At 44.2% G+C, this 26,517-nt stretch overlaps 1 protein-coding gene across 1 annotated transcript in view; it reads left to right on the plus strand.

Moving 5' to 3' along the window:
• Positions 1-1,137: 1,137 nt before the first annotated feature.
• Positions 1,138-26,517, plus strand: part of LOC144676808 ((E3-independent) E2 ubiquitin-conjugating enzyme UBE2O-like) — a gene marked incomplete at its 5' end in the record, with an annotated part of 44,354 nt that continues 18,974 nt past the window's right edge. Inside the window, 5 exons of the mRNA XM_078537132.1 lie at positions 1,138-1,215; positions 9,522-9,614; positions 14,511-15,177; positions 15,897-16,033; positions 16,271-16,474. Of these exons, the coding sequence (XP_078393258.1) occupies positions 1,138-1,215; positions 9,522-9,614; positions 14,511-15,177; positions 15,897-16,033; positions 16,271-16,474 (1,179 nt within the window). The remainder of the gene's footprint in view (positions 1,216-9,521; positions 9,615-14,510; positions 15,178-15,896; positions 16,034-16,270; positions 16,475-26,517) is intronic.

Below are 26,517 nucleotides of genomic sequence, written 5' to 3' on the forward strand. Positions count from 1 at the left end.
GCATCCCTTTTCCTACCTATGTCATTGGTCCCGATGGGGACCACAACCTCTGGCTGTTCACCCTCTCCCAAAGAATGTCCTGCGTGACATCCTGACCCTCACACCAGGGAGGCAACATACCATCCTGGAATCATGTCTACAGCTGCAGAAACGCCTGTCTGTTCCCCTAACTATGGAATCCCCTACCCCATAGCACTCCCACTATTCCTCCTCCCCTCCTGCAGCTGAGCCATCTGTAGTACCATGAACTTGGCTCTTGCTACAGTCCTAGGGACCCATCTCGTTCACCAGTATCCAAAATGGAAAAGCAGTTAGAGAGTGAGATAGCCTCAAGGAATTCCTGCATTACCTGTCTCTCTTTGATGTTCTGGCAGTCACCCGTTCCCTCTCTACCTATGTACTACTTAAATGCAGTGTGACGACCCCTCTAAATGTGCTATCCCATGCAATCCTCAGCCTTGCGAATGCACCATGGTGATTCCAGCTACTGCTCGAGTTCTGCAACCCAGAGCTCAAGCTTCTGCAGCTGGTGACACTTCCTGCAGATATAGTCATCAAGGCCACTTTGTGTCTGCGTGACTTCCCACGTCCTGCAGGCTGCACATTCCACATGGCCGAGCTGCACTGACATACCTTAAACTTTATATAAAGAGCTTACTAATTTAATTAAGTTACTTTCTTAATTAATTTAGAATAATTTCTATGTATACTGCAATTTAATGTGCTTATTTAATGTTAGTGCCACTCTCAAATAAAACAAGTTATTTGTTTCTTAATTGCACAACTGTATGCTTTAGGTATTTATTTTAATAATTTTATTTTAACTATTTTATTTTATTTTATATTTTTTATTTTATTTCGAAGTTCTAGTTCTTGTTATTTATAGATCTACCTTAACTCCTGTGTCCTAAACTGCCTATTAACACACACTCCCTTACAGCAAGCACTTACCAGCCAATCAACTTACTGGTTTCCTGTGATGTCACAGTTTCTTTTTCACTCAGTTTCTTCAGCAGCTGAGATATGCTCCAGATTGTCTCTGCTCTGCTCCCTGGTAGGAAAGGCTGAGTTCCTATCACCGGGCTCTATTTATACTGCTCCTGACTCCCGACTGCCGCTGCTCTGCTCTGCTCCCAGGTAGGAAAGGCCGCGCTCCAATCCAAGAGCCCTATTTATGCCGCTTCTGACTCCCGACTGCCTGTGCTCCGCTCCCAGGTAGGAAGCTAATTTCCTTCCAGATTTGTTCCTCTACATCCTTTCCACAAACGAGTTGGTGCCTATAGACTACACCTGACCAATGTAATTGCACCTTTTTTGTCCCTGAGCTCTATTTAAATAGATTCTGTCCTAAACTCCTCTGGGACATCATATTTCTCCAGCACTGCAGTGCTTTCCTTTATCAATACTGCCAACCCACCTCCTATTCTTCCTTTCCTATCTTTCCTGAATACCTTGTATCCAGGGATATTTAATACCAAGTCCTGTCCTTCTTTGAGCCAGGTTTCTGTAATAGCCAGAACATCATACTCCCACGTGGCAGTCTGCATCTGTCACTCACTAATTTTATTTACCACACTCTGCATTCACAATCATGCACAGTAACCCTGGTTTAGACTTTATTATTTTCCCCTTGACTCTGACCCTACTCTAGTGCTATCTATTTCTCCTACTATTCTGTGCACCTTTGTATTCCTCTCTAATATTATTTCCTGGTTCCCACACCTCTGCCAAGTTAGTATAAAACCTCCTTAACAGCACTAGCAAAACGTCCTGCAAGGAACTCAGCCCTGGCTCTGTTCAGGTGCAAATGTACAGCTTGTACAGGTTCCATCTTCCCCAGAGCTGGTCCCAACGTCTGACGAATCTAAAGCCCTCCCTCCTGAACCATCTTTCTAGCTACACATTATCCTCCTGTTTCTGTGCTCACTTATGTGTAGCACTGTGAGTAATCCAGAGGTCCTGTTTGCTAATTTTCTACCTAGCTCCCTAAATTCAGACCGTAGGACCATATCCCTCTCTCTACCTATGTCATTGGTACTGATATGGACCACGACTGCTGGCTATTCACACTCCCACACCCATCCTCAGGGTGTTATCACTCCGCAACATAATTGACCCTGGCACCAGGGAGGCAACACAGATAATAGACAGGCTTTGGGGAGTCAGAAGGTGATTTACTCTGATCCGTTGTTGTAGTCAAAGTATTTATGTGGCTGGTCCAGTTAAGTCTTTGATCAATGGTAAGCCACAAGATATTGACGGTGGGGGATTCGCCAGTGGTAATAATGTTGTTGAATGTCAAAGAGACATGTTTAAATTCTCTCTTTTTAGAGATGTGGTCATTACCTGGCACTTGTGTAGCCACATTCAGTCAAATGCTGCCTTGATGTCACACCTGCCTCACTGCTGGAACTCTATCCTTTTCTGCATGTTTGGACCAAGGCTGTAATGAGGTCTGGAGCAGAGTGGCACCAGCAATTCCCAACTGAGCATCAGTGAGCAGGTTATTAGTTAGTAAGTGCTGCTTGATAGCACTATGAAGGGCACCTGCTGATGAATGAGAGTAGACTGATGGGACAGTGATTGATTGTATGGATTGGATTTGTCCTGCTTTTTGTGGACAGGACATATCTTGACAATTTTCCACCTTGTGTTATGGACCGTGATGGGAGGAGAGTGCAGTTAACTCTAGCCCCACTTCTCCACAGGTTGCAACAATAGTTTAAATGTTTAATTCACCCACAAAACTGACCAACTGTTTACCTTTGACACTGTATAAGCATAAAAAGACTCTAACCAGGCTTCTTTCAGTAAGCACAAAAAAAATTGATTTATTATAAAACAAGCTTCTTTTTAAAAACAGGTTACGAAACTGGTTAACATACAAGTTGTAATGTAGAAATGTAACAATTTTCCCCTTTTTAAAAAAACATATTCAAACCCATATACCCTTGCGCACACAAACATAAAGCAAGACAAAACAAACACAGTTCCCATACAGAGGCTGGAGTATGGGAACATTTCTTTTTAAAAGGATAAAATTCAAAGAGATCTCGACACTGTTGATCTAACAGAATTCTGGTCATAATAGACCTGGAAGTTCTTGCAGACGGATTTTTGGTGAAACTGTCCTTGATGACTCTTACTTATCACAACTTTGCAGACTTTTTAAAAAAAAAGAGTTATTCTGATGATACATTTCTGATGAAAGCTTAACTCACTTTAGATTGCGTGTAACAAAGGTGGTGCAGAGAGAGAAAGAGCCTTCTGCTTGCAACCTGCTTCTAAGGCATGCACATACCCTGAGTTTCAAAGGATAAAATGTTCAGAGTACTTCTCTCAGACCAGGTGTTTTTAATCATTCAGTAACAGTCTTTAGCCTGGCAACAGCAGTTCTTTGTTAACTTAGATATACAAAGTATCTCTTCTCTCTCCAGGTGTTCTCCACTGGACATCCACCTTGACCTGTGGTTTCTTGAAGAATGGCATATTCACAGCCCCGAGTTAACCTTGCAGAATTTTAAAAATAACTCAGGAGGAAGAATGTCCTAAATTCAATGACCTTCAGATTTTCCAATAACTGGTTCCTCACAATTGTCAGGTAGATGCCACTGTTGTAGCTTTACTGGATCAGCTTGGTTAGAGATGCTGATAGTTCTCGAGCGCAAGTCTTCAGCACTGCAGCCAGAATGCTCATTGACTTTGTTGTATCCAATGTGCTCAACTGTCTTGATATCATGTGGGGTAATTCAAATTGGCTGATGACTGGCATCTATGATGGTGGGCACTTCAGGAGGAGGCTGAGAAGGATCAACCTTGTCTCTTGTACTTGTGCTTGGCTCTGCTATCATTGAGGATGGGGATGTTCATGATGCCGCCTCCTCCCATTGGTTGCTTAATTGTACACGGCCATTCATGTGGATAGGGCAGGACTGCAGAGCTTTGATCTGATTTGTTTATTATGGAATTGCTTAGCTCTGTCTGTAGCATGCTGCTTCTAGTGTTCAGCACGTACGTAGTCAGGTTTGTAGCTTCAACAGATTGACACCTCATTTTTAGGTATGCTGAATGCTGGTTCCCCACTCCTCATTGAACCAGGGCTAATGGAGTGAGCGATATGCCGGGCAATGAGGTTGCCTATTATGGTAGAACAGAATTCTGCCTACAGATGGCCTACAGCATCTCATGTATGCTCAATTTTGAGCTGCTTATTCTGTTCTGAATCTCTCCTATTAGGCACACTGGAAGTACCACACACCATGATGGAGGATATCCTCGGTGTGAGAGCTGGACTTTCTCCACAAGGACTCCTACCAATACTGTCATGGATAGATGCATCTGTGACAGGTAGATTCATGAGGGCAAGGTCAGTAGGATTTTTTTCCCCTCATGTTGGTGTTCTTGCCATTTGCCACCTGCCACAAGCCCAGTCTAACAGCTGGGTTCTTATGGACTTGCCCAGCAAGTTCACTAGCAATGCTACAAAGCCACCCTTGGCGATGGGCATTGAAGTCCTCCACCAGAGTGTGTCCTGTGCCCTTTGTTAGTACTGTGTGAAACTGCTATGAAAAGATCGAATAGTAAAACCAGGTGGACAGCGTGGCATTGACATGGGGACCGGGCATGACAGAGGTACACCTAGCCCAGTTGACCCTGCAACGTTCTCCTCACTAACATGTGGGATAGCTGTCCTCAGCAGCTTCCTCACAGAATCAAACATCACAGCCAATGCCCCAGACTGCTCTATATCACTATCCCTGGGTATGCCCTGTCCCATCATCAGGACAGATCCGTCAGAGATAGCAACACCTGGCATACCGTCAGGTGGAGTTGCCCAAGTCTCATGGCATCAGGTCAAACATGGGCAAGGAAACCTCTTGCTGATTACTAGCTATTGCCCTCCTTCAACTGATGAATTCATGTTGAACACCACTTGGAAGAGGCACTGAGGGCAGCAAGGGCATAGAATGTACTCTGAATGGGGTCTTCAATGCAGCAGGGAACCAACAGGAGCAGAAAAACCTACTTGTTGCAACTGCATCTATCCATGACAATATTAGTATGCATGACTACTGCACAGTCCTTGTGAAGATGAAGCTCCACCTTCACATGTTCCATCTTCATACTGAGGATGCCCTCCATAGTGTTGTGTAGCACAACCACCATGCTGGATGGAATGGACACAGAACAGACTTGACAGCTCAAAACTGGGCACTCATGAGGCACTGTGGGCCATCAGCAGCTGTATTGTATTTAGCCACAAGCCTTAACCTCATCGCCTGGCCACTCCCTGACTGTACCATTACCATCAAGCTAGGGCATTAATCCTGGTTCAGAGAGCAATGTAGGAGAGAATGCCAGGAGTATCACCAAGCCTACCTAAAATTGAACTAGTGGAAGCTGCTACATGGGACTTGCATGCAAGCAGAACATCAGAAGCAGTATGCTATAGACAGAGCTAAGTGAGCCCACAACCAATGAATCGGGTGAAAGCTGTGCAGTCCTAACACATCCAGCAGTAAACGTTGGGACAATTAAATGCTAACAGGAGATTGCCAGCCAGAACTGCTGGGTGGATGATTCGTCCTGGACTTCTCCTAAGATCCCCAGCTTAAGAGATGCTAGTCAGCCAATTCTATTCACTCTCAAAAATGATCTGAACTTACTGGATACAGCAAAGGCTATGGCTCCTGACAAAATCCAGGTTGTAGTACTGAAATTGTGCTCCAGAACTAGCCATGCTCCTAGCCAAACTGTTCCAGTCTAGCTACAACACTGGCATCTACCTGACAGTATGGAAAATTGCCCAGGTATGTCCTGTCCACAAAAACCTGGCCAATTACTGTTGCATCAGTCTACTCTCGATCATCGGCAAAGTGATGGAAGGTGTTGTCGACAGTGCTGTCAAGCAGCACTTGCTCAGCAATAACCTTGCAGATTCTTGGTTTGGGTTCTGCCAGGGCCACTCGGCTCTTGACCTCATTGCAGTTTTAGTCCACATATGGACAAAAGTGCTAAATTACACGTGAAATGAGAGTGACTATCCTTGACATCAAGGCAGCATTTGACCAAGTGTGGCATGCAGGCGTCCTAGCAAAATTGAAGTTAATAGAAGTTGGGAGAAAAACTCCACTGGTTGGAGCCCTACCTAGCATATAGGAAGATGGTTGTGGTTGTTGGAGGTCAAATCAGCTCAGTTGCAGGACCTCCTGCAGGAGTTCCACAGGGTAGTGTTCTAGGCCCAGCCATCATCAGCTGCTTGATCAGTGACTGTTCCTCCAGCATAAGGTCAGAAACGTGGATGTTTGCTGGTAGTTGCGCAAAGTTCAATGCCATTTGCAACTCCTCAAATGTAGAGCATTCCTTGTCCACATACAGCAAGGCCTGGATGGCATTCAGGCTTAGGCTGATAAGTGACAAGTCACATTCATGCTACACAAGCAAGTGTCAGGCATTAACCATCTCCAACAAGAAGGAAACTGACCATCTCCATGACATTCAATGACAGTACCATTGTTGAATCCCCACTGTCAACAGCCTGGGGGCCACCATTAAGCAGAGCATTAACTGGACCAGCCATATAAATACTGTGTGGCTACAAGTACAGGTCAGATGCTAGGTATTCTACAGGGAATAACTCACCTGACTGCTATGCACCATCTAAAAGGCACAAGTCAGGAGTGGGAAACTCTCCACTTGACTGGACAGACGCAGCTCCAACAACACTCAAGATCAACACCTTCACGGGCAAAGCAGCCACTTGATAGGCATCCCTTCCACCAGCTTATACATTCACTCCCTCAAGCACCAGCACAAGGTGCTAGCGGTGTGTACCATGTATAAAATGCACTGAAGGAACTCAGCAAGGTGTCTTTGACGGTACCTTCCAAACCCATGATCTCTAATACCTGGACGATCAAGGGCAGCATGCTAATGTAAACAGCATAACCTTCCAAGTTGCACACCATCCTGAATTGGAAATATATTGCATTCATTTGTCACCGGATCAAAATCCTAGAACTGTTTAACCAATAGCACTTTTGACCAGTGTAGCAGCTCAGGAAGGCAGCTCAGGAAGGCAGCTCGCCACCATGTTCTCACAGGTAATTAAAGGTCGGTGATAAATGTTGGCCTTGCCAGCAGCACCCATATCCTGTGAAAGAATTTTAAAAAAAATGCACAAAGTGTGCTAGATGTATAGTTACAGACTCAAATCACTAATAGAGTGATGCATGAATTTGGGGAAGCTAGGCAAGTAAATAATGGTGAAAGGAATAGAATATTTTGGTGACAGCATTTGATATGAAGTAATGTACAAGGTGAAAAATAAAAATACCTGGAAAAACTCAGCAGGTCTGACAGCATCTGCGGAGAGGAACACAGTTAATGTTTCGAGTCCGTATGACTCTTCAACTGAACTAAGTAAAAATAGAAAAGAGGTGAAATATAAGCTGGTTTAAGGGGGGGTGGGACAAGTAGAGCTGGATAGAGGGCCAGTGATAGGTGGAGATAACCAAAAGGACAAAGGGGTGTTGAAGGTAGTGATATTATCTAAGGGATGTGCTAATAGGTGACATTAAGGGTAGAAAGCAGGATGAGCAAGGTACAGATAGCCCTAGTGGGGGTGGGGTGGTGGGGGAAAGGGATCAAAATAGGCTAAAAGGTAGAGATAAAACAATGGATGGAAATACATTTAAAAATAATGGAAATAGGTGGGAAAAGAAAAATCTATATAAACTATTGGAGAAAAGGGGGTGAGGGTGGAGGAGAGAGTTCATGATCTAAAATTGTTGAACTCAATATTCAGCCCGGAAGGCTGTAAAGTGCCTAGTCGGAAGATGAGGTGCTGTTCCTCCAGTTTGCGTTGAGCTTCACTGGAACAATGCAGCAAGCCAAGGACAGACATGTGGGCAAGAGAGCAGGGTGGAGTGTTGAAATGGCAAGCGACAGGGAGGTTTGGGTCATGCTTGTGGACAGACCGCAGGTGTTCTGCAAAGCGGTCACCCAGTCTGCGTTTGGTCTCTCCAATGTAGAGGAAACCACATTGGGAGCAATGAATGCAGCAGACTAAATTCAGGGAAGTGCAAGTGAAATGCTGCTTCACTTGAGAGGAGTGTTTGGGCCCTTGGACGGTGAGGAGAGGGGAAGTAAAGGGGCAGGTGTTGCACCTTCTGCGGTTGCATGGGAAGGTGCCGTGAGAGGGTGCTGTCACCCTGGTCCACTCCTCCATCACCCCCTACACCTCAACCCCCTCCCACACCACCTTCCCATGCAACCGCAGAAGGTGCAACACCTGCCCCTTTACTTCCCCTCTCCTCACCGTCCAAGGGCCCAAACACTCCTTTCAAGTGAAGCAGCATTTCACTTGCACTTCCCTCAATTTAGCTCAATTTAGTCTCCTGCATTCGCTGCTCCCAATGCGGTTTCCTCTACATTGGAGAGACCAAACGCAGACTGGGTGACTGCTTTGCGGAACACCTTTGGTCTGTCCGTAAGCATGACCCAGACCTCCCTGTCGCTTGCCATTTCAACACTCCACCCTGCTCTCATGCCCACATGTCCGTCCTGGGCCTGCTGCATTGTTCCAGTGAAGCTCAACGCAAACTGGAGGAACAGCACCTCATCTTCCGACTAGGCACTTTACAGCCTTCCGGACTGAATATTGAATTCAACAATTTTAGATCATGAACTCTCTCCTCCATCCCCACCCTCTTCCCGATCCCCCTTTTTTCCAATAGTTTATATAGATTTTTCTTTTCCCACCTATTTCCATTATTTTAAAATGTATTTCCATCCATTGTTTTATCTCTACCTTTTAGCCTATTTCGATCCCTTTTTCCCAATCCCACCCCACTAGGGTTATCTGTACCTTGCTCATCCTGCTTTCTACTCTTAATGTCACCTATTATCACATTCCTTAGATAATATCACCACCTTCGACACCTCTTTGTCCTTTTGTCTATAACATCTTTTGTCTACCTCCACCTATCACTGGCCCTCTATCCAGCTCTACCTGTCCCACCCCCCCTCCCTTAAACCAGCTTATAATTCACCTCTTTTGTATTTTTCCTTCGTTCTGTTGAAGAGTCATATGGACTCGAAACGTTAACTGTGTTCCTCTCTGCAGATGCTGTCAGACCTGCTGAGTCTTTACAGGTATTTTTATTTTTGTTTTGGATTTCCAGCATCCGTAGTTTTTTGCTTTTATCTTAATGTACAAGGTGGCTTGCCTGAAGCATAAACACCGGCAAGGACCTGTTTAGCTGAATGGCCTGTTTCTGTACTGTAAATTCTGTAATACTGATGGTGAAATATGAGCCATTTTCCCAACATGGGTGTTGTCTGTTAATAAAAGCAAGCTGTTGGCCTAAGAGAGTGGAGAGGCTTTGGTTCATCCTGGGGAGCCAAAGAGCAGTTCGCTGTCATTCTCTGTAGCTTATAACCTTTGGAGAAACTAGATAGTGTTTGATTTGAAAAGCAGGATTTGTATATTTGGACTGAACAATTCTCTCCTCCTTTAGGAACCTTCTGTTGGTCAGGTGTCTCGTGTTGATGTTAGTGGGAAAGTTGAAGTAGTCTGGGCCGATAACTCCAAATCCAGCATACTACCTCAGGTAAGAAACTGCCCAGGGCCAGTGAGATTGCTACAAGGGTAAGAAGTGTTCATTCTAGCTTGAGAATAAAGGTTAAGTTGACTCATTCTGTTGCCTGCTTGAGAATATGTAGGAGAGGGTTTTGATAAGTGAGGATTTATGGGGGAAAAATATTAAACTGTCTTATAGCGTCGCAGTGGCACAGGAGGCCACTTGGCCTATCAAGTCCATGTTGGCTCTCTAGAGCAATCTAGTCAGCCCCATTCCCTTGGTTTATCCCTGTAGCCCTGAGAGTTTATTTCCTTCAAGTGCCTGTCCAATTTCCTTTTGAAATAATTGATAGCCTCTGCTTCCACCTTCCTTGTAGGCAGTAAGTTCCAGGTCATTACCACTCAGCGTTTAATAAGTTTACTCTAATATTGACCCAAGTGTTGCATTAATGTACGAGTTACACATTTAGCTGGGCCTGGCTAGCATGACATTGAGCTCTGCATCTTCAATATATGAATCATAGAAACCTACAGCACAGCAGGAGGCCATTTGGCCCGTTATGCCTGGGCTTGCTCTTTGAAGGAGCAGCTGTGCTTGGTCCTAAATCCTGCTCATTGCCCTTAACCTGTAAGTTGCTCATCCTAAAGAAAAAAAAATGAAAATACCTGGGAAAAACTCAGCAGGTCTGACAGCATCTGTGGAGAGGAACACAGTTAACGTTTCGAGTCCGTATGACTCTTCAACAGAACTAAGGAAAAATAGAAAAGAGGTGAAATATAAGCTGGTTTAAGGGGGTGGGGTGGGACAAGTAGAGCTGGATAGAGGGCCAGTGATAGGTGGAGGTAACCAAAAGATGTCACAGACAAAAGGACAAAGAGGTGTTGAAGGTGGTGATATTATCTAAGGAATGTGATAATGGGGACATTAAGAGTAGAAAGCAGGACGAGCAAGGTACAGATAGCCCTAGTGGGGGTGGGGGGAAGGGATCGAAATAGGCTAAAAGGTAGAGATAAAACAATGGATAGAAATACATTTAAAAATAATGGAAATAGGTGGGAAAAGAAAAATCTATATAAATTATTGGAAAAAAGGCGGGGATCAGAAAGGGGGTGGGGATGGAGGAGAGAGTTCATGATCTGAAGTTGTTGAACTCAATATTCAGTCCGGAAGGCTGTAAAGTACCCAGTCGGAAGATGAGGTGCTGTTCCTCCGGTTTGCATTGAGCTTCACTGGAACATTGCAGCAGGCCAAGGACGGACATGTGGGCATGAGAGCAGGGTGGGGTGTTGAAATGGCAAGCGACAGGGAGGTCTGGGTCATGCTTGCTGACAGACCGAAGGTTTTCCGCAAAGCGTTCACCCAGTTCATCCTAAAGGACCTCTTTGGCTCCCTTTCAAAATTACTATCGCATCAGCTTTTCAGGGAGAACATTCCAGATCCTGGCAACTCAAAAAAAAAAGAAGCATTCTCCTCAGTTCCCCTCTAGACCTTTTGCCAATTATGTTAAATCTATGACCCCTGGTTATTGCCCCACTTGCCAGAGGTGCTAGATTTTCTCTCTGCTCTATCAAAGCCTCTCATGGTGTAAACCTCTATCAGGTCACCTCTTAACTTAGGAACATAGGACTTAGGAGCAGGAGTAGGCTATTCAATTCTTCAAGCCTGTTCTACATTCAGTAAGATCATGGCTGATCTGGTTCTGGTCTCAACTCCACTTTGCCGTCTGCTCACTGTTGTCTCTTGACTCGCTTGTCTATCAAAAGTTTGTCTAACTCTGCATTGAATAAATCCAATGACCCAGCCTCCACTGATTCCTGGGGAATAGAGTTCCACATACTAACGACCCTTTGAGAGAAAAAAATTCTCCTCCTCTGTCTTAAATGCTAGACCTCTTATTCTTAAACTGTATCCCCTGGTTCTAGTCTCTCCTACGAGTGGAAACATCCTCCTGGTATCTACCCTGTCAAATTCCCTCAGGATCTTATGTTTCAATAAGATCGCCTCTCATTCTTCTAAGCTCCAATGGGTATCGGCCCAAACTGTTCAAACTTTCTTCATAAGAAAGCCCCATATCCCACGAATGGGTAGAGTGAACCCTCTCTGAACTGCTTCTAAAGCAATTATATCTTTTGTCAAATGAGATGAAAACTGTACACAGTATTCCAGATGTGGTCTCACCAATGCCCTGCACAGCTTCAGTAAAACTTCCCTACTTTTATATACCATTCCCCTGGCAATAAGTGTTCTTTAGGGATGGAAATCTGTTGTCCTTACCTGGTCTGGCCTACATGTGACTCCAGACCCACAACAATGTGGTTGGCTCTTAAATGCCCTCTGAACAAAGGCAGTTAGGGATGGGCAGTAAATGCTGGCCTAGCCAGCGATGCCCACATCCCATGAATGAAGCATTCCATTTTCCTTCTTAATCACTTGCTGTACCTGCATCCTAACTTTGTGATTCAACTTCCTCAATTCTAAAAGGAACAGCCCTAACTTTTACACCTCTTCATAACTGCAGCCCCTCCATTCCTGGTAACGTTTTGGTAAATCTTGATACCCTTTCTTTCCTGAAGTGTAGTGCCCAGAATTGGGCACAGTACGGCAGCTGAGACCTAAGCAGTGAACATGGGCACCTTGCTCAATTACACTTTTCAAAGTCATGCGATGTCTGAGGTGGATAATTTCCACATTCCTTCCAACATAACATGATAGGATGCAGTCTCTGCTTCAGTGTTTCACTGGAAAGAGTGTCTGCTTTGGTAATTAGCAAAACTTAATGTTATTGAATTGGACTCAGAGTGGTGAGGTGAGGGGGGTGGGGAGGAGGGAAGATCCTCTCGCACCTGCCGAAGTCACTTCATGATGTACTTCCCTTGTGTTTACAATTTGAATGCATTCGGCTTGCACTTTTGTTGAATCCATTAACTGATACTTGCACAAATAATTTGCCTTCAATTCAATGAGCTTCAGCTAACAGCAACTTATGAGGGACATCATTAAATAGCTTTTGGAAGTCCTATGTAACCGTATTCACAGGCATTCCCTTGCCCACTGCTTTAATCACCTCTTCAAAAAATTCAATCAGATTCATCAAGCATGTCCTACACTTCACAAATCCATGCTGGCTCTCTCTGATCAGTTGATGTTTTAAATAAGTTGTTCAAGCCTTAATTATAGACTCTGGTAATTTCTTGACAGTAGACGTTGGGCTAACTGGCATCTAATTCCCTGGTTTTCCTTCCTCGCCTTTCTTCAATAACAGAGTGAATGGTTCCAGAATCCAGAGACTTTAGGAGATTATAGTTAAAGCATCTGTGATGTTTTCACCTACTTCTTATAAAACCTTGGGATGGTGACCATCTGGTCTTGGGGATTTGTCACTGTGCCGGAGTTGTCTCTGCATGTTGCCAAACCCAAATTAATGAGTACCACCTTTTTCTTCCTCTTCCTACCCCCACCAAGATAAGACTTCAGCATCTCTCTTCAACCCTGTATTGACAGATGGTAAGGTCATCTTTGGAATATTTAGGCATCTGACAGCCCGAAGGACATTGAGGCATTGGGTAGGCCTTGAAAAGATCAATAAATTGATTCTTTGCATTTAAGTTATAGAGACCAATAAAACTGAATTATTATTTGTTGGACAAAAGATGATATAAAGGAGACCTAGCCCAGGACTTTTAAATGCTGATAGGCAGAGATGTTGTAGTTCTGGACAAGATACTTAACTTGGCCTGACAGCACAGAACTGCTTATAATTACTGAGCTTCCAGTGACACAGGTTTTAAAAATTTCCCCTTTCCAACCTAACAATGGATGTGTGGGACACTGACTCCTGGCAAAATCGATTGATAAACTAGTACCTTCAATAATGTGCTGGATAGTCATCTGATTGTAAACAGGCCTGGACATTTTAATAAGGAAAGAAAGACATCAAAATAATATAATTTCTGCTGCTGGGATCAGAAAAAGAATATACTTTGGATTAGAACAGGTCAGAATTCAGTGACCATTCTACTTGATAACCTTTTAAGAGCAATGGAGGTTTTCTGCAGTGTCTGTCTTCAGGAGATTAGATGTAGGGTAGATTGTACATCTTGTGTGCAAAGACTGGCCATGATCATAAGATCATAAGAAATAGGAACATAGGAAATAGGAGCTGGAGAAGGCCATTCAGCCCCTTGAGCCTGTTCTGCCATTCAGCTAGATTGTGGGTGATGATCTACCTTAATGTTTTCCCACACTAGTCCCCTATCCCTTGATAGCTTTAATATCTAGACATTTATTGATCTCTGTCTTGAGTACACTCAAATGACTGAGCCTCCACAGGTCTCTGGGGTAGAGAATTCCAAAGATTCACCATCCTCTGACTGAAAGAATTCCTCCCCATCTCTGTTCTAAATCGCTTGGTTCTAGACCCCCCCAGCCAGGGGAAACATCCTTCCTGCATCTACCCTGTTGAGTCCTGTAAGAATTTTGTATGCTTGAATGAGATTGCATCTCATTGTTTTAAACTCTAGAGAATATAGCCGGCCCAGTCTCCTCATATGACAATCCTGCTATTCCAGGAATGAGTCTGGTGAACCTTTGTTGCACTCCCTCTATGGCAAGTATATCCTTCCTTGGGTAGGAAGATCAGAACTGTGCAGAATACTCCAGGTGGAGCTCCCTCTTTCCTCAGTACTGGTGCCAGTGCCCCATGAATTGAAACCCACTTCTCCCACACCAATCTTTGAGCCACACATTCAACTCTCTGGTCTTATTTTTACCCTGCACCAATTTGCTTGTAGCTCAGGTTGTAAACCAGATAATGAGGCCAAATGACCTTTCCTATTTGCGTTCTCATGTCAATGCCCATTACTAAATTATGTTAATAAGTATCAAATTATCTTTAAATTTGAGCAACTTTTCTTCATTTTTTGCAAGCATCTGTATAATGTTGAGTCTGACATTGAAGAATCTGACCTGGACTCTTTGGATGGTACTTCTACTGGAGCAACATCTGATGAGTGGGAAGATGACAGTGATAGTTGGGAAACAGATGATGGTGTGACTGAAGACGAGATTGTAAAAGGAAGTGAGGCACTTGAAGTTGGAATAGAGGTAGCAGCACAATCGGAAGAAAATAAGCCTGAAGCAGAGCAGGCACAAGCTGCTGGAACAACTTCAAGTAGCACAAGTCTTGAGAAAGTTGCAAAGGATGGATCTCCCAAAGGTTTCCATGAGATAAAAGAAGCCATCAAGATTTTGGAAAGTCTAAAGAATATGACAGTGGAACAGCTGTTGACTGGTTCTGCAACTTCCCCAACAGTAGAGCCAGAAAAGCAAACCAAGGATAAGAAATTCCGAGATGATATCAAGAAACTGCAGGAAACTCTCCAGAAGACGCTAGACAATGTGGCCATAGTGGAGGAAGAGAAGATGGAGGCAGTTGTGGTAACGGAGAACAAAGAAGAGAAGCTGGAGGTGCAGACTCCTATCAAGTCGGAGTGGTCCAGTGATACGCCTGTACTTTGTCAACAGAGCAGCAAACCTGGTGTGACTTTCACTAGTGCAAAAGGCGAAGTCTTCTCTGTACTTGAATCAGTGCCTGGTAAGTGCAAAAGTTATACCAATGTTTTTTTTTGTTTGTTTTCCACTCAAAACGTGTGGCGATTTGTGAAGTAGAAAGTCGTGGCAGTACCTTTGACAATGCGTGGCTGTCATAGTGGGAGCATCAGCTGTGCCGCTGATGCACTGCATAATTGAGGATAGCTGCTATTTTCAGGACTGGATCTTGCTGGTTTTCTGGGCTGACATTCTGCCCTTGCTTCCTGAATACAACATGGTGGGAGGGAAGAGTTACCTATGAGTTAAAATTCGATTTTAGTGGTGAGTCCAGGACAAAGAGGGTGGGGGGTGGACTGGTGTTAGGGGTGATTGTTGATAGGAAATAGGCAGCGCAAAGCTGGAAAACTCTGCCCCCCCCAAAAGCTGTGAATATGGAGAATTAATTGGAGCTTACAAGATTGAGGTTGATAGATTTTTGTTGGGATATGGAGCAGCGGTGGGTAAAATGAAGTTGAGACATAGATCAGCCATGATCTGATTGAATAGCAGAACAAATGGGAGTTGAGGGGAGAGGGTAGGGGCTGAATAGCCTCCGGCAGTGAATTCACTATTTTGTGGTAAGATTTGCTGCTGGTTGTTATGAACGTGTGTTGGCAGTCTGCTAACTAAATCATTGTATTTTTATCATTGTGGTGCTGTGAAGCTCCTTGGTTTAATAGTGAAAGTATTTGTGTGTCTCCTAGTCTATCTTTTCATTTACAGAGAGCCATGCATTCAAAAAAATGGAATTTCAACCAGCAGATTCCAAAAAGTTTTTCAGCACGGTGAGAAAAGAGATGGCACTGCTCGCTACAGCACTTCCCGATGGTATCATGGTCAAAACATTCGAGGACAGAATGGCAAGTCTTCGCCAGGCTCCCAGCGAGGGTTTCACTGTTGCTTGGAAATAGCTATCTTAACCATAATGTGTTAAATGATAGTTTTGATTGTGTTAACTTTGACTAAAGTATGTGGTGGGCGGGTGAGAGATAGGGAGAGCCTATTGAGGCTTTCTCCCACACTTATTTCAACGTGTATATGTTCATTGGGAATTGTCTGGTGAATGTCAAGCCCAGTAACTTACTTTCTTTCCATAGGACCTGTTCTCAGCTCTAATCAAAGGCCCAACACGCACTCCCTATGATGATGGACTGTTTCTCTTTGATATCCAGCTTCCCAATGTTTATCCTGCAGTGCCGCCGCTCTTTCGTTATATTTCTCAGTGCAGTGGCCGTCTCAACCCTAACCTGTATGATAATGGCAAAGTGTGTGTGAGTCTGCTGGGCACATGGATTGGAAAGGTATGCAGCTGTTGGTGATAATGATCCAGCTATTTGTTAGCAATATGTGATATGGTTTTACTGGAGGATTGAGTAGAAACCATGGGAAGGTCCTAGCTGATAATGAGTATTTTGGTTCCATGAATTATGGAGAGACTAGAGAAGCCTAAAGGGAGATTTAATAGAGGCATGATATTTCATGAAGGGTTTGAGTAAATTAAGAGCAACTGTTTCTACTGGCAGGAGGGTCGGTAACCAATGAACACTGATTGAAAGTCATTGGCTAAGAACCAGGGGTAAGAAGAGGAGAATTTTTTTTAACCCATTGGGTGTTTGTGATCTGGAGTGCACTGCTTAAAAAGATAGTGGAAAGAGATTCGCTATTAACTTTCAAATGGGAATTGGATATATACTTGAAGGGGAAAGATCTACAGAGCTCTGGGGTATGAGCAAGGGAGTTGCAAGGTCAGAGCCGAATTTTGAGGCCAGCAGGAGCGGGATAGAAAGTGGAAAGGTGGGTGCACAATATCCGGAGTGAGGGTGAAGGATGAAGTGCCTGTTGCTTCCTGCCACCATGGCATTCTGCCAGAAGCGTGGAGGAGGGCCCTGTAGCCCACAGGCCAGTTGTGTCACAAGTGGTCAATTAAGGCCTCTTCCTGCCATTGTGCCATTTTACCAATGGCAGCTGGGCACTCCACCCTGTGGGGAAGGCTGCCTGGTGAACTCTGGCAATCTCCCTGTGGGCTTGGGGCAGGACCTTCCTAATCTGGCATTCTATGGCTTCTGGAGGGGCCCTACCAGCAGCAACACCACTGCCCTCCCATCCCCCCCTGTTGCCCCCCCTCCCCGGTCCCCTCCTGTCCCAGTGGTGGTGCTGGGACTAAAGAGTTGCCAGCTTTCCAATCGACCAGCAACTCTTGGTAGCAGGCTGTCATCCCTTAAAGGGACAGGAGCCCCAAAGGCAGTTCATTCGCTGCTAGATGGGCATAAAATCCATCCAAGGCTCTCCCAAACAACTAAGGTGGTGTTGCCCTCAACATTCCAGCCCGTAGTCGGGGTCACTGCTGCCCCTGACAGGCCACTGCTCAGCTTCGCTTGCCCTGCTAATGTTTGTGATAAAGATTCTGACATGACATAAAATAATAGAATCACTGGTATATCTGAGTTTCAGAAGGAAGAAACTGTCAATTAAGAATTGTGGTGAAGAGCATTTGTTAACTTAAATTTTATATAATTGTGGCTATCCTAACAGGCATTACAAAGGAGCAGATTGATGATCGGACAAAACTTATCTTCCTGTAATTGTCTTTTCTTGTCCCCACTTTTGAGAATAATGAACTATTACAGAATAAATAGACCCATCAGACATTCCCTCGTGCACTTACATCTCCCCCACTCCCATACTCTATGCTCCACATACCCTTTAATTTATTGTTTTAAGCAACTGCCTATTTCCCTTAAAAAGATTATTGTCTAAGTGTCAGCAATGATTTGTGGCAGATTCCACCTACCATTGGTGCTAGGAAGCTTTGTCAATTTTAATTTTTTGTGATATTCCCCCTTGTCATCTGATCACCCAGTGAAAGCAGCCCATCATTATTTATCTGGAACCTTTTATCATATTTTGAGACCTTTATCAGAGCATCCCTTAATAGAAACATTGACATTTGTAGCAGAGAACAAGGGCATTTGACATGTTGTCCGTGCTAGCTCTCCAAGAGCAACTCACCTTGTCCCACTCCCCTGCTCTTTCCCTGTAGCCCTGCAAATTTGTGCTCTTTAGATAATTGTGCATTGCTCTTTTGACGGCCTGGTTTGAATCTGCATCCATCACACACACGGGCAGTGCGTTCCAGATCCTAATCACTTGCTGCATAAAAAGAAAATGTTTCTCATGTTGCCAGTTTTTTCTTTGGCCAATTGCCTTAAATTGGTGTCCTCTGGTTCTTGATCTTCTGCTAACAGGAGCAGCGTCTCCCTTTCTACTCTGTCCAGATTCCTTGTGATTTTGAAAGCCTGTATCAAATCTCCTTTTAACCTGCTCTTCTCCAAGGAGTACAGCCCCAGCTTCTTCCTCACCTCTGCGACCAATTCTCATGAATATTTTCTACAACCTCTCTAATGCTTTCACATCCTCCTTAAAGGGTGGTGCCCAGAACTGGACACAGTTGAAGCTGAACCAGTGTTTTATACAGAGATAAAAACAAAAAACTACTGCGGATGCTGGAAATCCAAAACAAAAACAGAATTACCTGGAAAAACTCAGCAGGTCTGGCAGCATCGGCGGAGAAGAAAAGAGTTGACGTTTCGAGTCCTCATGACCCTTCAGCAGAACTGAGTAAAGTTAGGAGAGGGATGAAATATAAGCTGGTTTATGGTGGGGGAGGGGGTGGCGGGGGAGCGGGGTGAGGGGAGAGAAGTTGGGGGGGGCGTGGGTGGTGGTTGTAGGGACAAGCAAGCAGTGATAGGAGCAGATAATCGAAAGATGTCACAGACAAAAGGAACAAAGAGGTGTTGAAGGTGGTGATATTATCTAAGAGAATGTGCTAATTAAGAATGGATGGCAGGACACTCAAGGTACAGCTCTAGTGGGGGTGGGGTGGAAAGACTGACAGGGTATTACAGTTATAGATTTAAAAATAATGGAAATAGGTGGGAAAAGAAAAATCTATATAAATTATTGGAAAAAACAAAAAGGAGGGGGAAGAAACGGGAAGGGGGTGGGGATGGGGGAGGGAGTTTAAGATCTAAAGTTGTTGAATTCAATATTCAGCCCGGAAGGCTGTAAAGTGCCTAGTCAGAAGATGAGGTGCTGTTCCTCCAGTTTGCGTTGGGCTTCACTGGAACAATGCAGCAAGCCAAGGACAGACATGTGGGCAAGAGAGCAGGGTGGAGTGTTGAAATGGCAAGCGACAGGGAGGTTTGGGTCTTTTTTACGGACAGACCGCAGGTGTTCTGCAAAGTGGTCGCCCAGTTTGCGTTTGGTCTCTCCAATGTAGAGGAGACCGCATTGGGAGCAACGAATGCAGTAGACTAAGTTAGGGGAAATGCAAGTGAAATGCTTCACTTGAAAGGAGTGTTTGGGCCCTTGGACGGTGAGGAGAGAGGAAGAGAAGGGGCAGGTGTTGCATCTTCTGCATGGGCATGGGGAGGTGCCATAGGTGGGGGTTAAGGAGTAGGGGGTGATGGAGGAGTGGACCAGGGTGTCCCGGAGGGAACGATCCCTACGGAATGCCGCCGGGGGGGTGAAGGGAAGATGTGTTTGGAGGGATCGTTCCTTCCGGGACACCCTGGTCCACTCCAAATTATATTAATTCTTTTTTTATTCAACATGGGATTTAGGTGTCGTTGGCTAGGCCAGCATTTATTGTCCGTCCCTAATTACCCTTGAGAAGGTGGTGGTGAGCTGCTGCCTTGAACTGCTGCAGTCCATGTGGTGTAAGTACACCCACAGTGTTGTTAGAGAGGGAGTACCAGGATTTTGACCCAGCGACAATGGAGGAGTGGCGATATATTTCCAAGTCAGGATGGTGAGTGGCTTGGAGGGGAACTTCCAGGTGGTGGTGTTCCCATATGTCTGTTACCCTTGTCCTTCTAGATGGTAGTTGTTGTGGGTTTGGAAGGTGCTGTCTAAGGAGCTTTGGTGAGTTTCTGCAGTGCATCTTGCAGATGGTACACACACTGCTGCTACTTTGTGTCGGTGGTGGAGGAAGTGAATGTTTGTGGATGTGGTGCCAAACAAATGGGCTGCTTTGTCCTGGATGGTGTTGAACTTGAGTGTTGTTGGAGCTGCACTAATCCAGGCAAGTGGAGAGTATTCCATCACACTCCTGACTTGTGCCTTGTAGATGATGACAAGCTATGGGGAGTCAGGAGGTGAGTAACTTGCTCATGATTCCTAGCCTCTGATCTGCATTTGTAGCCCAGTATTTTTTTGGCTAATCCATTTATTCTAAAATTACAAACCAATATGCTATTCCTAAATTACAGCAGTGAAGTACATATAGATATCATCATTTAAATACTTCATTGAGGACACAAATCATGTAAGGAATAGGGGACATCAGTATCTTTCCATCCTACATCTTATGGGATTGAATATAGTTTGACCTCTGAGTTGCCTTGGTTGCTCTGGGAGCATTGGCGATAATGAAATTCTGAAAAATTCTCCAAGCTCAGTACAAATATTAACTCTCTTGTAGAGTTTCGAGCTTTATGACTTAAAGGGCATTGTTAATGACTGGTACTAAGGGGCTAAGATCAATCTGATCGCACAGTTCTGTATTCCTGAAAAAAGAAACATGCCTAAGCGTTTTGTCTTGCGCTCATCAGAACACTCACAAGAATACCAGTATGAGGGGGAAAAACAACAATTTATACTGTATGTGAAGAGGGTGCTGATTGGTTAGCATGTGGCATTGCCATAGAGAATGCACCATTTAATGGTGACTGACAGTTAACTGCCAAGCATTGTTTGAAATTTAAACCAGGCAGCTTGACCCTGAATGGTCAAGGCATTGTCCTGAGGAATGAGTTAGCGAATGGCTGTCACTTATTTTGTTTAGCTGAAACAGATGCAATGTATGTACATGTTCTGTCTGTCTGCAAAGAACAGGCCTCTGTGTATTAATAGCTGTAGCTTCTAGTGCACGCAAATGCGTCACATTGTGAGCCCGACTGACTATCTTAAAGCTATGAAATGGAGCAGTCAAATGAACTCCCTTTCCTTGACGTACTAGTTGACAAACCTGCCAGAGATTGTTCACCTTGGTCTACTGCAAGCCTACCTTCACTGGTCAATGTACATATTGGGATTCTTACACTTCCACGTGCTATAAGATTGGTCTTATCAGCAACCTTGTAAATAGGGCTGGAGTCATTTGCTCACCATGCAAGCTTGATGCTGAAATAGGGCACATCAAAGGCACCCTGGAGGATAATGGCTACCCTGATCAGATCATTCTGCACAGTATATGCAAACTCATGAACTGGCCTAAGGCCACACTTTCGAGCCTAAAAAATTCCCAGTCTACCTCCGATTACCCTGGAAGGGCAAGGTATCTCAAAAATTTGAGCAATAGGTGAAGCTAGCTGTTTCACGCTGTTACTATGTAGTAGCAACACGAGTGATATTCGCCACTACCAGGATGCTGCTGTCAAGCCAAAAAGACGTTCTGCCTATCACGCAAATGAGTGATGTATATAAATTTGTGCCAGTGTGATGCTAGGTATGTAGGCCGTATGTCCCAAAGACTGTTGGATCGTATCAAACAGCGAGTCCCTTCCACTGTTCGCAATGGGCAAGGTACAGACCTGACCCAACCAGCTCATGCTTGTAAAATTCAAAACAGTGTCCAACATTAGATGTGATTCCATGATTGGACAACGTTTGCTAAATAATCCTCCAATGTGCTAAGAATTATGCTGAGAACCAATTTAAGATTTAGTTGGGCTTGCAATGTGGTGCATGTGTGTGTACTGGAAGCTATATATATTAATACACAGGCCCCTATTCTTTGCAGACAGAAAGAACATGTACATACATTGTGCCTGTTTTAGCTGAACAAAATAAGTGACAGCCATTCCCTCAGCACAGTACCCTGGACCTTGGAATGTGTCAGTCTGCAACACTTGGTCGAGGGCAAATCTTTGTACTGGAAGTCCAACAAACTTTGGGTAGACAGAAGAGCATCTTTCACAGAGTTGCTGGTCCTCCAACCGCAGTTGATGTATATGTCGGTGTTTACTCCTGGGAACAGCCAATGGAGCTCAGAGTCCCACAGGGCCTCTAGGACGTTATGTAAAGACCATTGACTCATTTATTGGGTATTCCTGTGACTTGCTTGCCCTCCCCAAATGCATTAGCTCAAACTTCTCCAGAATGAATTCCGTTTGCTACTTTTCTGTCCACTTGACTAGTCCATTCATATCTTCCTGCAGTCCACAACCTCCTTCCTCAGTAACAGTTGTGCAGTTTTGGTCTCCATATTTAAGAAAGAATATACTTGCATTGAAGGCAGTGCAGTGAGGTTCACTAAATTGGTTGCTGGGTTGTGGGAATTGTCTTATGATGAGAGACTAAGTAAATTGGGCCTATATTTTCTGGAGTTTAGAAGAATGCGAGGTGATCTCATTGACACCTACAAGATTTTGAAGGGGCTTGATAGGCTAGATGCTGAGAGATTGTTTCCACTGGTTGGAGAGTCCAAAACACGCGGGCAGTCTCAAGATAAGGAACCAATCATTTAGGACTGAGATGAGGACAAATTAATTCACTCAAAGGGTTGTGAATCTTTGGAATTCTCTGCCTCAGAGGGTTGTGGATACTCCATCGTTGAATACATTTAAATTTTGGGATTGACAGGTTTTTGGAGTCTCAGGGAATTGAGGGATATGGGGAACGGGCAGGAAAATGGAGTTGAAGCTCAAGATAAGCCATGATTATACTGAATGGTGGAGCAGGCTTGATGGGCCAAACGGTCTTCTCCTCCTGTTTCTTATGTTCTTGTGTATCAGCTGCAGTGCTGTAATCCATTAATAAGGAGGTATAGCAGGACAGTTAGAAAATCATAATACCAGAGTCCACCTGGTTTTGTGAAAGGGAAATCATGTTTGACAAATTGTAGATGGAACAAGCTGGGGTGGATAAATGGAAACCATAGATGTAGTGTAATTGGATTAAAAATAAGGCTTTCAATAAGATACAACATAAAAGGTTACCACACAAGGCAAGAGCTAATGTGTTGTGAGTGATGTATTAGCATGGATAGAGGATTGGCTAACAGGAAATGCTCAGGATAAATGGGTTATTTTCAGGTTGGCAAGCTGAAACTAGTGGAATGTTACACAAATCAGTCCTGGTACTTCAACTATTTACAATCTGCAATTAATGGCTTGGATGAAGGGACTGAGTATTGTAGCCAAGTTTGCTGATGATACAAAGAGAGGTAAAAGCAAACTGGGAGGAGGGTGCAAAGAGTTTGTAAAAGGATATAGATAGGCTGAGTGAGTGGGCAACAATGTGGCAGATGAAGTATAATGTGGGAAAATGCGAGGTTATCCACCTTGGTGGGAAGAATAGAAAAGCAGAATATTATTTAAATGGAGAGAGACTGCAGAATGCTGTGGCACAGAGGGATCTTGGTGTCCTCATATATGAATCTCAAAGTTTTCATGTAGTTACAGCAAGTAATTTGGAAGGAAAATAGAATGTTAACCTTTATTGCAAAGTGGATGGAGTATAACATTAGCGAAGTCTTGGCCTTGGATAAAAGAGCACGAGGAGAGTGAGAGCAGTGGAGGTACAGGATAAAAGAGCGTAAAGACTAGTTAAATATATAACCTTAGTTGTCAGTGGTACTGGCATTCAATAAACTCAGTAAGTTGTAGCAATGCCATACTTGAAGACAGTAATTAAAGTAAATTAACAAAATAACACAAGTTAGAATGGCAGGACAGGTGTAATGTTGCAGCTGTGAGATGTGGGAGCATTTAGACGCCAAGGCGATCCATGACAAACATGTCTGCAGGAAGTGTAAGTAGCTTGAGGAATTCCAGATCAGGATTATTAACCTGGAAGCCAAAATGCAGACACTGCGCAACATAAGGGAGGGGGAGAATTGCCTGGATATTTTGTTCCAGAAGACAGTCACATCTCTTAGATTAGATCATCTGTTTTGGTCAGCTGGGAGAGACAGGAGGATGTGACTGTCAGTGAGGTAAGTAATGGGACCGAGCAGACAATAGTGTAGGAGCCTCAGACTTTGCAATTATCAAACAGGTTTGAGGTGCTCACAACCTGTGTGGATGAAAGCGAGGTCTGCAAGGTCGATGAGTTGGCTGGCAATGGCACTGGAAACATGGTACAGGAAACCGTTCAAGTGGGGGGAGCAAAAAGAATGTACTGGTAGTTGAGGGTAGTATAGTGAGGGGGATTGACACTGTTCTCTGCAGCAAAGAGCGAGAGTCCAGAGGGCTGTGTTGCCTGTCAGGGTTCAGGACATCTGCTCAGCTGAAGAGGAACTTGCAGTGGGAGGGGGAGGATCCAGTTGTCGTGGTCCGTATAGGTACCAATGACATAGGTAGAGCTAGGAAAGAGGTTCTGCAAAGTCAGTATGAGGAGCTAGGTATCAAATTAAGAAGCAGAATTTCAAAGGTAATAATCTCTGGATTATTACCTGAGCCATGTGCAAATTGGCATAGGGCAAATAAGATTAGAGAGACGAATGCATGGGCTCAAAGACTGGTGTGGGAGAAGTGGGTTCCGGTTTGTGGGGCACTGGCATCAGTACTGGGGAAAGTGGGGGCTGTACCGTTGGTACGGCTTACACCTGAACCGTGCTGGGACAAGTGTCCTTGTAAATCCCATAATTTAGGGAAGTAGCGAGGGCTTTAAACTAAACAAGAGGGGTGAGGGATCAAGTTTGGGTAGAGGTAGCAAGCAATTTAAGATGTCAAGACAAGAGAGCGAAATAGTAATATGAGAAATGGGGGTCAGAGAATGGCAGGAAGGGACAGAGAAAAAAACCTAAGAATACATCAACAGTCAAGTCTAGATGTTATAATGGTAACAAAAAGAACAAAACGAAGGCTCTTTATCTGAATGCTCATAGCATTCATAACAAAATAAATGAATTGATGGCCCATGTTCAACTAAATAAACATGATCTGATAGCAATTAAAGACATGGCTACAGGACAACAAAGATTGGGTCCTTAATACTGAAAGATACTTGACATTCAAGAAGAATATGAAGCTAGGTAAAGGTGGAGGGGTAGCACTGTTGATAAGGATGGCATTGGTGCAGTTAGAGATGACCTTGGTTCAGGAGATCAGGATGTTGAACCGGTTTGGGTGGAGATGAGGAATAGTAGGGGGCAAAAGTTATTAGTGGGAGTGGTCTACAGGCCCCCTAACAGTAGCCACAGTATAGGACAAAATATTTGAGAGAAAATATTGTGCTTGTGATAAAGGGACGGCAATAATCATGGGTGATTTTAATCTGCACGTTAACTGAAAAAATCAGATTGGCAGTAGTCGCCTGGATGAGGAGCTTTTAGAATGCTTTCCAGGTAGTTTATTAGAACAGAATGTTCTGGAACCAACCAGAGAGCAGGTTATGTTAGAAACAAAAATAAAAATACCTGGAAAAACTCAGCAGGTCTGACAGCATCTGCGGAGAGGAACACAGTTAACATTTCGAGTCCGTATGACTCTTCAACAGAACTAAGTAAAAATAGAAGAGAGGTGAAATATAAGCTGGTTTCAGGGGGGGTGGGACAAGTAGAGCTGGATAGAGGGCTAGTGATAGGTGGAGATTGCCAAAAGATGTCATAGACAAAAGGACGAAGAGGTGTTGACGGTGGTGATATTAGCTAAGAAATGTGCTAATGGTGACATTAAGGGTTGAAAGCAGGACGAGCAAGGTACAGATAGCCCTAGTGGGGGTGGGGTGGGGTGGGGGGAAGGGATCAAAATAGGCTAAAAGGTAGAGATAAAACAATGGATGGAAATACATTTAAAAATAATGGAAATAGATGGGATAAGAAAAATCTATATAAATTATTGGAAAAAAGGAGGATCGGAAAGGGAATGGGGATGGAGGAGAGAGTTCATGATCTAAAGTTGTTGAACTCAATATTCAGTCCGGAAGGCTGTAAAGTGCCTAGTTGGAAGATGAGGTGCTGTTCCTCCAGTTTGTGTTGAGCTTCACTGGAACATTGCAGCAAGCCAAGGACGGACATGTGGGCATGAGAGCAGGGTGGAGTGTTGAAAAAGCAAGCGACAGGGAATGGCAAGCATGACCCAGACCTCCCTGTCGCTTGCCATTTCAACACCCCACCCTGCTCTCATGCCCACATGTCCGTCCTTGGCCTGCTGCAATGTTCCAGTGAAGCTCAACGCAAACTGGAGGAACAGCACCTCATCTTCCGACTAGGCATTTTACAGCCTTCCGGACTGAATATTGAGTTCAACAACTTTAGATCATGAACTCTCTCCTCCCCACCCCCTTTCCGATCCTCCTTTTTTCCAATAATTTATATGGATTTTTCTTTTCCCACCTA

The sequence above is a fragment of the Cetorhinus maximus genome, unplaced genomic scaffold (genome assembly GCF_964194155.1).
Source record: "Cetorhinus maximus unplaced genomic scaffold, sCetMax3.hap1.1 HAP1_SCAFFOLD_1944, whole genome shotgun sequence".
Taxonomy (NCBI): domain Eukaryota; kingdom Metazoa; phylum Chordata; class Chondrichthyes; order Lamniformes; family Cetorhinidae; genus Cetorhinus; species Cetorhinus maximus.